At 39.9% G+C, this 13,316-nt stretch overlaps 1 protein-coding gene across 2 annotated transcripts in view; it reads right to left on the bottom strand.

Annotated features, from left to right (window-relative positions):
• MED23 (mediator complex subunit 23) overlaps positions 1 to 13,316 on the bottom strand; it is a 122,553-nt gene that overhangs the window by 24,416 nt on the left and 84,821 nt on the right. For both annotated transcript variants that reach the window (XM_075203083.1, XM_075203082.1), the window contains 4 exons: positions 12,753 to 12,969; positions 8,716 to 8,952; positions 6,279 to 6,444; positions 5,614 to 5,686 (listed from right to left, as the gene is read on the bottom strand). In XM_075203083.1, the coding sequence (XP_075059184.1) occupies positions 5,614 to 5,686; positions 6,279 to 6,444; positions 8,716 to 8,952; positions 12,753 to 12,969 (693 nt within the window). The remainder of the gene's footprint in view (positions 1 to 5,613; positions 5,687 to 6,278; positions 6,445 to 8,715; positions 8,953 to 12,752; positions 12,970 to 13,316) is intronic.

A 13,316-nucleotide genomic window follows, 5' to 3' on the forward strand; every position in this document is an offset into this window, starting at 1 on the left:
GCAAAAAGCAATGAATTTACGACGATTAAGACAGAAACCTTAATGGACGTGTTCCTTGAGCAATACAGACATGGTATGCCATCACATCCTGTGGTTAGCTGCAGATTCAGCACCATCATGGAGTGAGATTGCTGTCACTCACAAAATGGTGGAGCTGCTAATTCACAGATTTGTGCGTTCACTGGAATACACAGATGATAGTCCCCACAGCCATCCCTCTTAGTCCTGATTTATGGATGGTAATTTATATAAGTGTATATGCAAGTTTAAAGCTACATACTAGAGCCTGATTTGTGAATGTACCGAGATTTGGCTGAACAGAACCTCATATTGAGGATTTAGTATTTACTAGTGCATAACTAAAGTTTGAGCAGCAGTACTCTTATTAACTGAGGATTTGGTAAACCAGCTGGTTACTTCTGCAATAAGACCTTATCCAATTGAGGACTTTTTATTTTTACCACTGCTGGACTAATGTTGCTTCCTTAATTGTTTTCTGAGCAATTATAACATCTGTGTCTATCTGTATATGCTGATTTGAGCACTCGCTGCACGTTTAAAATACTTTGTATTGTTGGCAATCCATTTGCATGAAATTTTTACTTTATTAGTAAATACATTCAATATCCTTTATTATTAATATATTAAAATAAACTAGTTTTTATTTTGCTGTGGGAACATATTCTTATTTTATGTATATACCCCTTGGAGCTTTGTTCTCTGTGTGTTTAGTTTACACTACTGAGCAGTTTAGCAGGAAATATTTTATAAGTTAAGTCTTGTTGGCTTGATGTATCCTTGAATTGTTGTCAAAAGTCAGTTTAGGCCTTGTAGGGTAATGCAATGGCAAACTTTGCTCACTGATAACCAAACTATGCAGAGGCTTCTCTACCATTTAAATGTATTTCAAATATATTATTTTGCAGTTTTTAATGAAGTTATTCTATTGTCCCTTTCTAAGACAGAGGCCCTAACCTACGATAAAGCTAAACTAAGAAAATGTACTACTACTGTATGTGAGTATTCCAGTGAACACACAAATCTGTGAATTAGCAACTCCACCATTTTGTGAGTGACAGCAACCTCACTCCATGATAGTGCTGAATCTGCAGCTAACCACAGGATGTGATGACATACCATGTCTGTATTGTGTGAGTGACAGCAATCTCACTCCATGATAGTGCTGAATCTGCAGCTAACCACAGGATGTGATGACATACCATGTCTGTATTGCGCAAGGAACACGTCCATTAAGTTTTCTGCCTTAATCGTCGTAATTTCATTGCTTTTTGCAGTTTGAGTGGAAGAGTTTCAATCGTTTTCTTACATTGTAGATTGTGTATAAGGAACCTTAATTGGACATGTTAAACCGTAAGGTTTTTTGTCTATGGTTTTTTGTAAAGTGAAGTGTATGTATGCATGTGCTGGCAGTCAGAAATGTGGTGCAGTATGTACCACATTGTGCTTATGTGCTTCCCACCAGCACCTGCAGCACTGTAATCACCTCCCCAGTCCTTAAACTTGAGTCCTTGATGATGCTGGTCACCAGTGAAAGCAGACAGACTTTTACAGAGATTCTGACAGAGAAGCCATGAGTAAACCAATGAGTAAAACACAGCCCACAACAGGCAATGAGAAGTGGGTGTATATAGATTATCTGCAGCTTCTCTCCAGTACATGTCACTTGTAAAGAGGGACATGTCAGATGCTAATGTCCAGATACCTCACATCTACTCCCCGCTGTGATCACCACTGAGTGTGATCAGTACAAGTAGCACAAAGCACTTTTGAATAAATTAACTGATGTCACTGAGTGGCGGGAGGTTTACAATGGATTCACTAACAGCTGTCTCAGGAAGAGATTAAACTCTCAATCGAAAGCAGTGCCTGGGCTAATAGTACTACAAGGTGCCATCCCATATCCCCAAAACATTAACCAGCCCCCCTGTGGCTAGAAAATGTGGGTAATTTCTTCAGCTCAGAGATGAAAATCCCTTAGCCACAGCCATGTTTGCGCTCTCAAGTGAAGCCAGTCTGAGTACACCCAGCACAAACCTCTAACTGACATGTGCAACATTATGAAATCCCCTATCTTTAAAATGGGGCATATTTTACCAAATTGTAAAAAAACGATAACTTTCTCAAAATTTTAAACCCTCAAAGGCACTCCTCAGCCCTAATAGCTTTCTTTTAAAACAAACCCCAGGTCTTTAGACCTCCTGTACACTGAGTTACGCTCTCCCAAAAAACCCCAGAAAAACGGTGACTTTTGCAAAACATGAAGTGGAAAAAAAAGGCGAGATTTTGAACTTTAGATTATTCCTAAATTGTCATTTTTTATTCTTTTTTTCTGAAATTTGGCATGCGGCACCTGTGGACAGTTCTCCATTCGCATGCATGTAGACCCTCAAACACAATGCCCCCCCTCTCACAGATTTCCAATGGCAGAATGTCATTTTTTAGATGTAACCTTAATATAAGGGCACGACATATATATATATATATATATAAAAAAAAAATATAAAAACAGACATAGAATGGGAAGACTTTGGCGTAAGTTGGTCAGCTTAACATATATTGCAATATGTGGAACTAACATTCCCTGTTTTTACTATAGAACAGTACTTGGTACAGCATTAATTATGTGTTTGGAGAGTGCAGAGTATCCCTGTTTTCATATATATATATATATATATATATATATATATATATATATATATATATATATATATATATATATATATATATATATACACACACACACACACACACATACATACGTACATAAATACATCATGTATTATATACATACATATAAAAATCTTTTTTTTTTTTTTTTGTAAAGGAAGATAAAAAAAACAAAAACCTTTAAAAACAAACCCTACATCATTTTAGGGCTCCCTTTGCTCTTCTGTTGGGGTGATGGGTTCTGGTAAATATTACTCAAGCATTATACTTCTGACCCAGGGCTCTCTGTAATACTGTTTGTCTAGCTGATGAGGGATATGATTATATACCGCTATTTTAAGAAGATACCCTTTTTTCCCTGACAATTTGTAGATTATGTACAAATTGCAAATAGGCAATTGTAACATATATATGGGTACCTTTCAGACCAGTCTCCCAAACCACATATTTTTATTGTATTTATGGAAACACAGTGGATTCTATGTCCTGTGACCTCTGCTGAAACACCGTTCATAATTTATACATCTTTACACAGTACTTGGCACTGGTTGTATAGTCTGCTTGTGAAAGATTCGGCAACAGAGATTTTGTTTTGGGGTGCGGAATATATGTAAATTTGAAAGACATATAATGCATGACCTGGCCACCACAGCAAAATAAAAGGATTTATATACTTAGGATAAATCTGTTTCTCTGATTCCTTCTGGGGGACACTGCTACCATTGAGTTGTGTGAGGGGGAGGAGGAGTTGGCACTTAACTAGTTAATTCCGTGAGCTGCCAACAGACCCCTCCCCCTGCAAACCCCCTGTAATCCCCATTTAATTATAAAGCCCCAAAGAAGAAAGGCCAATCAACCAAGAACATACAGAAGAAGAGCAGAAGGGAGGGAACACAGTGTCCCCCAGAAGGAATCAGACAAACAGATTTATCGTAAGCATATATATCCTTTTTTCTCTTTCATCCATCTGGGGGACACTGCTACCATGGGGACTTTCTAAAGCAGCTCCCTTGAAGGGAGGGACCGCTTCGATAGCCCAGCACGTAGAGCACTACGGCCAAAACTGGCATCTGCCGACGCAAATACATTGAATTAGTAAAATTTTGTAAACGTATGGACCGAGGACCAAGTGGCTGCTCTGCATAAATGATCCGTTATATATATATATAGTTTATAAGTAAATATTTGGCCCGAGGTGCTTTACCCTTATCGACATTTTAAGGTAATACAGTACAGTCAATAAGAGAACAGGCAAACACACAAGAGATAAGCAGGAGATACAAACTGATCTATAACAAGATCAAAATATAGTATCCCTGTATGACTATTATATGTGAGAGCAAAAGTTTCTATACACGTAATATACTATGCCCCAAAAAATGTATATGCATATCACAGTGTTCTAATACATCCTTATCTAACATTAGGGAGTATATAGACAAGAGTTTGGGTAATTAGCCTTCCTGGACTAAGCAACAGAAGAGGAGTCTGTTAGCAGCTCTGCTAGCCTCAGAAGCAGATTCTTCCTCTTTCCCAGGCATATTTGGGGCCAGACAAGTCCATTGTGTAGTGCAGACGGGGGAGTTCTATTCACTTAACTGTCCCTGTCTTCTGTTTGACTTCTCTTGCTTCTGTGAAGCAAAACAATTGAAGAGGCGATTTACTGCTTCTTTTACAAGCAGTAATCGCTGCTGCCCCTTCTTGTCCGGCTGTTCCCGCACCTTATCTGTGCCTCCTGTAGCCCGGGAGGTGCATTACAAAGTTCAGAGGAGGGGACTTGGTATGTTCCAAAATGACAGCCGGAGGCTGTGGAGATTAACCGGCGCTGCCAAGAAGGCAGAGAGCGCTGGTAATCTAAAAACCCTCAGTGTGACAGTGGCTTGTATAAGCCGCTTGGCACATTGTATAGGAGCCCTGGAAAAAAAATAAAAAAGCCTTTCCCTGTCAGCGAGAGCCGTCTGGCTCTCCTGACAGCTGCTCCTTTTAATGAGTGTGCTCTGTACGGAGCAGAGCACACTCGCACCTAAGAAAATAATAAAAAAAATGAATCAAAAACCTAAAACACAGTGAATAAAATTCACTGCACACTGAAAAATAAGACCAACTCCTTTGGCCACAGAACATAAACTGAGATTACAGGGGGTTTTCAGTGGGAGGGGTCTGTTGGTAGCTCACAAAATTAACTAGTTAAGTCCCAACTCCATGGTAGCAGTGTCCCCCAGATGGATGAAAGAAATATAGGTTCTCTCTAGCTTTTGGCAAGACTGTAAGTGGGCTGCAAATTTGTTTTTGCTCACCTATCTCTACATGGTGCGACAAAAAAAAATAAAAAAAAATCTGCCAGGTTTACTATTGAACAAAGGACTCCAGCACATACCGTTAACACGATTACCACAATTACAACACGCACGAGACCCATCAATAAAAAATGAATGTATTAAAAACCGTTGTAAATATTAATACTTACCTAAAAACCGAATGTGCAGATCACCGATGGAGCAGCATGATGACCACAAGTGATTTTGAATGAAGAGCTGTCTGGCACTACAGTTTAGGGTCATCGCGACTTCTATTAATGTTAATTTAAAGCAGCAATGTCGGGACCCCGCATGTTAAGTGTTTAAACACTTAACCCGACATTGCTATGTACTCCATCAAGAAAATATCCAATGTACCCAGCTGTTCCCTCCTAAAACTCAAAGGGCAGCTTAAGGGACAGGACCTGGACTATGCAGCAATCTGGCAAATCAAAGGGCAAGAAACTGGTAGACAATAAGCAAACAGGAAGTGTGGCAAGTAGGGCTGCAATATGGAGCAGTCTGTTATGAAAAATGTTATTGCCCATTAAGTAATTAAATTCTTTCAATAAAACAGACATATATTTGTACATAAAAGGTGTTTACAAAAGACATTTTTTTCACTCACTGGCAGAGCTGTAATAATCAGTCCAATTGCATTCATCCAAGCCGTGATATTTTCTCTTGGCACAAGTGGCTGGCTATAAATATGAAAACAAAGTCAATTTATTATCTAGACTGGTTTTATTAAGAAACAGAAGTTAGCTATAGCGATTAATTCTACACATCAACAGAAGAGAGGATAAAAACGTACAATTAGCACATTAGCAATTAAGAGAATTGTGACTGTAATGGTCTGCTATGAAGTAAAAGAACATGCTCACATCTGCATTTAAATAGTCTGTTTCACATGCAGCTTTTATATTTCACTTTGTATCATCTGGTGCTACCATTTCTCCAATAACAATTCATACCAAAAAATATAAAAAACTATATTAAGTTGACAAGGATTAGCTGAATTTCCTTTTTACAGTTTGTGGTCTCTCTTAGCTGCCATTCATTTACTTTTAATGGGGGTACAAAAAGACTTTACAAAGAAGGATCAGGATAGCATAAAATTTTAAAAATTGGGCTCTCCACATGTCAGAGGTATTACGGTATGAGAGTTGAAAACTTGCCATAGTGTGTTTTCTATGAAAAAGACTTTTATTATTGGGTTCATAAATGTGATGTAAACATAAAAAGTATACCATTAAGCTATGAAATGAATAAAAGCATATAGTTCAGAAATACCTCTTTAATACCACATTTAGAAGAGCATTGCCAACATCCTTCCCTGGAACAGCCAAAGCCATGAGCTCAACGCAAGTTACATGAAGCGCATGGGCAGCTGGATTTGGAAACTCGTTGAATCTCCAGTCGCAGTTTGGAAAAGGTCCAGGAGATTTTCCAGCCATCGGTAACAGAAGTTAAGAAAAAGCTCCATAGTTTGCAGCAATAGGATTAAAAGATGTAACTTAAAAATGACCAGGACAGCCTTTTTTTTTTTTTTCAACACATTAGTATGCAAAAAAAAATTCTCCTGCAAGTTTATGCACAAATGATATTAATATTCTACAATTTATGAAATTACAGTGTAAAACAAAAAACTCAATATAAACATTGGGACTTTGCTATCAATTTTCATTAATGATAACTAGCTTCCTATACCCATCTCATGATGCACTAAAGCAGGCCTGTCCAACCTGCGGCCCTCCAGGTGTTGTGAAACTACAAGCCCCAGCATGCTTTGCCAGTAGACAACCTGTTGGTAGCTGGAAGGGCATGCTGTAATTTGTAGTTTCACAACATCTGGAGGGCCGCAGGTTGGACAGGCCTGCACTAAAGTATATCCCTCCAGACACCGTGAGAAAATCAGACTGTAGGAAGGTGAAGAAGTTTTCTGCTCAAATAAGCCATAAGGTGCTCCTTTTACTTTCCTATGGGGTTGGGTGCGCCAGACTGACACTTCTGCCAGTGTGGTCAAACAGCCACATATTGGTTGGACAACTAGAAAGCTCCTGTTCCAGCACCCATTCCTTCACCTCCTGTGCACTAGTTATTAAACTATTTACGAGGTTGTGCAGGTCTCGTCGACCTACACTTGAACAACAAACATCCAATTCCTCCACTGATCCCTTCAGCAGATTCCTAAGTGACATTGCACACTCCTATGCTGGAGGGTTGGGCGTCCTGTGCATTCACAATTACTCAGACACTGTACTGATCTTCAGATGGCTGCGTGGGATTATCCTACCACTGCTGCAAGCTAAATTTGTGACAATATGTGTTTAGTTTGCTTTCAATTGAGGTGAGGGATCACTAACCAATAATACTGGTAATTGACAAACAGGCACTCCCCGAATGTAATTGTCAACTAGGCACCAAGGTAATGACCCCAGTTGCAGAAATATCTCTACCACCACCAGGAGCCCTCAAATGGCACTTGGAACGGCTTGTTTCTGGGTAGCTACTGCAGCACCTCTTTGCTGGTGACTGTGGCTGGATCCACTAATTTTGGAAGAAAAGTGTAGGTCAGGTAAGAGCATATTGACCCAGGACAATAGGTTTAATACAGGACAGCCTGGGGACAATGACTACTTTTAAACTTATCTGAAGGTCATAGCAATATAACACATATAGGAGTCTTGCAAAAATAGAGCTGCATCCTTAGGATTAGTGACAGTTTATTTGCTCAGAAATAACCCATTTAAGAGCGGTTACACTCAACACCTACTTTATAGGTAGTCTATGTACATAGGTCATTTTTTCTCTTTATATGGTTTTACATATAAATTCTAGAAGGTAATCTGAACCCCTACCACTTATTTTTACACTGCAATCAAAAGCAAAGGGGTCTGTATTAGGCTCCAACAGGCAGTTCATCAACCTGGACTACAGTCTAGGTACTGTCATTTTTAGAACTCTTGGCACCTTTATATTCAGATTTGCCTTGTGAGACTCCAAGCAAGCCACACATATTCGGGATTCATTTGAATTTAGGAAGAACTATCAAAAGGGTCCCAGTTGTGACCCTTTCCGGTCCACTCCAGGGGAATTTGAGGTAAGCAGACAAAACAAGACCTCATGGTGCCGCCACTCTGTGGTCCCTGAACTGTTGTGAGGCAGCCAAATACTGGTGAGCCTGTCTAGGACCAAACGGGCAAGGAAGCGGGACCCTTCTGGTACTGCCACGCATTGGTTCCCACAAATGGCCACTACACTAGTGTGTCGCTACTAGCCCACAAGGGTAAGTTCCTTAACAATTCTTTTCCCCACACGGTTTACACATTTTATGAATTATATACAAAGCACACTGTGTCTACAACACAATTCAAAGAGAATGTCAATGAAACATATCCCGCAGCATGTGTGGGTGTAAAGGGAGGAGGACCCGTCCACAAGGTTTTCACAGAACAACAATGATAACTACACTTCGATAAAGGTATTCATAATAAATGAATGTTAGAGTTAGTGGCACAAAAATTCTCAAGACTCCAAAGTGGGAGTGTTTTTTTTTGTTTGTTGAAAGGAGCTCAAGTTCCAAAAAAAAAATAAAATAAAAATAAATAAATAAAAATAACTTCCTATTAAAAAAATATATAAATGCTTAATGGTTTTAGAACATTCAAACAGATGTGAAAATACGGCTCAGAAAGAGGTCATTTGCACACACAAACCAAAAGGATATTGTCAACCAGTCGGCCAATCAGCTTGCAATAGTAAGTGTCATCAGGGATCCAAGGATTATCTTCCCGTGCATTCATACCACACTTAAGGTATGTTTCACTTAGACACCATCCTTGAGGCCTGTTATCCTTCAGAGATCCAATGATGGCATGAACTAGCTTGCGTTTTAAATTAGTCCGATCGCGAAGGTGCATCTCATAGTAGTGAAGAGTGTTGTACAAGTAGGTGACTGGTCGATCTAAATTAGAGTGATACTGGTGGTTATGACCAAACAAACCTATGCTGAATCAATCATAACTTTGCAAATACACAGTTTACCAGATGTAGTGCATTACAACTAAATTGCTATGCATCTCCTAATTTCTAATTATATTTATTAAAAGTGAAGTCCCATATATAAATGTTTTGTTCTTCCTGCAGTTCCAAGGTAGCAGTGTCCCCCAGATGGATTTGTAGAAATGGATGTAATTGTAAGGATACAGGAGAAGGCACTTACAGATTAACATCTAAACTGAACAGAAGCTCCTACCTTCTCCCACCCCACTTACATTCAGTTTGTAACTTGCAAAAGTCCCAAAAGGATAGAATTACACAAGATAATGAATCAAACAAACCATCCAAACACCACACAAAACTGAACACTGAGAGGAAAGGGTTGGAGCAAAGTGGAAGCTGATCCTCCCGGTTACACCCTGCCTATATTCCTGTCAAACCACTTCTGCGCATGGTAGTGAACCAGCAGGGAGCCAGACTTTCGAAATCCGAAGAGCTCTGACAACAAGTAGGAGAACCAGCTGATCCTGGTCACCAGAAGTACCAGACCCCCGTAAGGAAGGAATGACCATCTCCTGATTAAGGAGAAAACCACTTTAGGTTGGAACTAAGAAGAAGTACGCAGGACTGCCCTGCCATCATGAAAAATCTGAAAGGTAGACCTGCCAGATAGGGCCCCTAATTCGGAAAACTGTATAGTCGAAGAAAGATGGAAAGTTATTTTTCAACTCAAGAACTTCAAGTCAACTGCCTCCAAAGGATCAAACGGAGGAAAACCCGAAAGGATTCAAGGTAAGATCCCATGGCATGGAATAAGGATGGATATGTAAAACCCCTTGTAAGAAAGTCTGGACCTCCCAAATCAGAGCCAATTTACTCTGAAAATACACAGACAAGGCATAGACCTGAACTTTAAGGGAACGAAGCTCAGGCCTCCATCCAGTCTGTCCTGATAAATAAAAAGAAAAAAAAGAAAAGAGGAGTACACCAGAAAAGTTTTCCAAACCCTATGTATATCTGCGTGCCAAAACTGGCTTTTAGCACAGTCTGAATAACTCCACTGAACAAACCTTTTGTTCTCAAGATTTTGGCTTCAACAGTCATGCTGTTCATTGCAGAAGATGAAGGTCTTGGTGGAAGAATAGACCATGCAAAAGAAGATCTTCGAAAAAGAGAGGAAAACATTTTGTAAGTGTACACCCTTAAGGGGGTGAATTTTACACACATGGTGTAATTTATTCATATCTTCACACATACTGGAGTAATCGGGTCTTTTTCTGTGGAGAATTAGTCATTTATTATACATGTTGCACTATGATATATTTTCTGTTTTGATTTGTATATAGATACTATTTGGAGGAAAACTTTGGAATTCCACACAAGACCTATGTTGGACTTTTGTTGTTTCTAGAGATTGGTTTTGGACAAAATCTTACAGGCTTTTGGACTATTTGTGGCATCCTCTCTTTGGAATTTGGCTTGTGTTATTATTCTTTATAGTCTCTAGAGTGCTTCAAAATTGGGAGCGTCATCTCTATTTCCACATTTTTTATGTCCAATATCCTCTAAGGCTCATTATAGTGAATTGTGTGCAGGATAATAGAGGGCAGCTCCTGATCTGTCAGCGCAGGTATACAAACATTCTTGTTTTTTCTACTGGAATATTAAGATGTGTCCTTGATGTCTATGGACACTAGGAATTAGCTGTCCTCAATACAATTAATGAAGGAACTGAGAGACTCCATCTTTATCAAGGACTTGAGGTTCAAGATGGGCCAAAATAATTTATTTGGTTTTTGCACCAGGAAGAAGGTTGGAAGAAAACCCCTGAGACTTCTCCTGTTCTGGGATGGGAGTGACAACACCTGAAAAAAAGATGAGAGATGATAGTCCTCCTGAGAGCCAGCTGTCTTTCCATATCCTTTGTAAGGTAGGTGGAGAAATATAACTTCTCTCTTTTATGGAGGCGCCTGAAGATCCAGACTGTAAACCCTCTCTATGATACCAGTGTCTAAAGAGGAGGCTCTCCACACATGCTGGAACAACCAAAGACTGACACACACTGCTACCTGAGCTGGGTGTGGGGGAATGCAGTCTTTTCTCAGAAGGCTTTATACCTGGGTATCTGCCCCCTACCTGTCTTCCATTGGGTGCCTGGAGGGGGTGTCCCTTTGAAAAAGACGCCAGAAAGGAATGGAACCTCTGACCCTTAGATTTCGGATGGGTTTCTTCCAGTAGCTTGGACAGAACATTTTGTCAAGCTCGGGTCCAAAAAAAACTCTGTATCCGCGTCCCAGGACCAAAGCGATCATCTGGTAACTACAACGAAGACCTTGATCCAAGAGTTTGTACAACATATAGGAGCAATTGTAACTTAGGATGGTCCAAAGTTGGTTAGCCTATTTTTCCATGGTCTTAAACCCATGCTGACATCAGTGAAGGCCTGAGTGCAGCATCAGCAGACACATAGATGGACTTTAAAATGTCTTTACATTCCTTGTATGTTCCATTCTTGAGTAAAGCAGCCACAGGAATGGGAAGAGTGGAAATATGTTATCTGGCTTAGCTTAAGCTTCACCCAGAAGCTCAAATAAGTGAGAAGATGAAGGAAAAGAAGCATCTCTTTTCTTATTTGTTTTTAAATAACGCCGCTTCAGGTGATTGAAAATCATCCATGTCTAGCATGACCAAGACGTGATGTACTGCCATAACCAGTAAGTCCATGCCTTGGCCTCCAAAAGATTCACTCTAAAATCAAAAGATCCTTTGGGTCTACATCTCCCAGGACCTCCCCCTCTACCTGCAAAGATAATTCAAAATCTGAATTCTCACCTAAGTTGGTCTCTGAGCTCTAGGGCACTCAAAAAGCTTCCCTAAAGAAGACACTTTAGCAAGCGCCACAGACTTTTCCAGAGTCTTGGCCAACCTCCTGGGCCATAGCCGTGGAACTCCAGTGGAAGAGTGTCTGCTCCAGGTGTATCTACAGAAGGTGGCAAAGAACAATTTACTCTGTCCACTCAACAATGTACTGACCTAGTGATCTCTCCCAAGCAGGTTCTGCAATCTCGCACACGAAAAATAAATTTACAGAGCAACTACAGATATTCCAATAATAAAGAGTTACTTAGCCCCTAGGCTTGGCTTCCAGACAGCAGCAGGAACCCTTGAGAAGGAAACCCCGAAGAGAGGAGCTTCAGCCTAGGCAAGGAAGCAGAAACAGGGCAAATAGCTTCCCAGCTGCAGCTCTTTAAGGGAATGGTACCCAATAAGATCCAATGCCTTTCAATGGGGGTGCTACCTAGTCACAATAACTAATTGCACTGGCTAATCACTGCAGAATGACTTTTTTTTAACAATAATAGCCCCTGCAACACACATCTCCCTGCAGGGAACTAGCAGGGAGAGAGAAGGGATATTTACTAGCACCAGCCTAACAAGGCTGCCTCATGGATACCTTGCCCAACTCTTTGGACTGCCAAGTCTAAACTGCAGAGCAGTGAGGAGCTTCTGTACAGTTTAAAAGTTAACCTTTAAGTGCCAGCTACTGCACCCTCACCACAACCCCAAAGTCGCTGTGTCCCCCAGATAGCATGCTAGAGATATATACATCTTTTTTCAGAAGATAAAGTCAAAGAGGGAGCAAAGGCTAAAATTCCAATAACATGGAGTTCATCCTTGATTTAAGTGTATTAACTGAAATATTTATTACCAGGGGTATGGTCTTATTAGAATTAGAAAACAATCAATCACCAATAAAAAACATACCGTGAAACTTGTACAGGCCTCCAAGATGATCAAGCAACGTTTCCAGTGACTTTGAAACTGGAAGCAGCTCTAGAAATCTGTGGATGACTATGTCAAATACTGGCAAAAAGCGAAGGCACACATTTCCAAAGTAGATTGGAAGGTACTGGGGCTGGATCAGCACAGGAGGGTTAACTTGTTCTGCAAGTCCTTCAAAATACAGCTTTTCTGGGTATTTCTGAAAAATAATAAGTAATATATTTCCAGATCTAGGTAGCCTTATAATAATGCCTCATTCATACTTTTCTAAGCACTACAATTCTTTGTACATATATATTATTGTGTGTGCAAACATACATACCTCTATACAATGCCAGTAATAATTTTATTTAAAAAAACTTGTGGACTGTGAACTGAATAAAACAAAAGCATGTGTGAGACAAAAAACAAAGGCATGTCAAATGTGTTTAACAGACATTGCTATAAGCGTTATAAACAAACACCACGTCAGTAAGTATGTGGCCTTAGGAACAATGCTTAGCAATAACCAAGTCTGAGGATGAACCAATAATTTGGACGACACTT

This window comes from Mixophyes fleayi, chromosome 3 (genome assembly GCF_038048845.1).
Source record: "Mixophyes fleayi isolate aMixFle1 chromosome 3, aMixFle1.hap1, whole genome shotgun sequence".
Classification (NCBI taxonomy): domain Eukaryota; kingdom Metazoa; phylum Chordata; class Amphibia; order Anura; family Limnodynastidae; genus Mixophyes; species Mixophyes fleayi.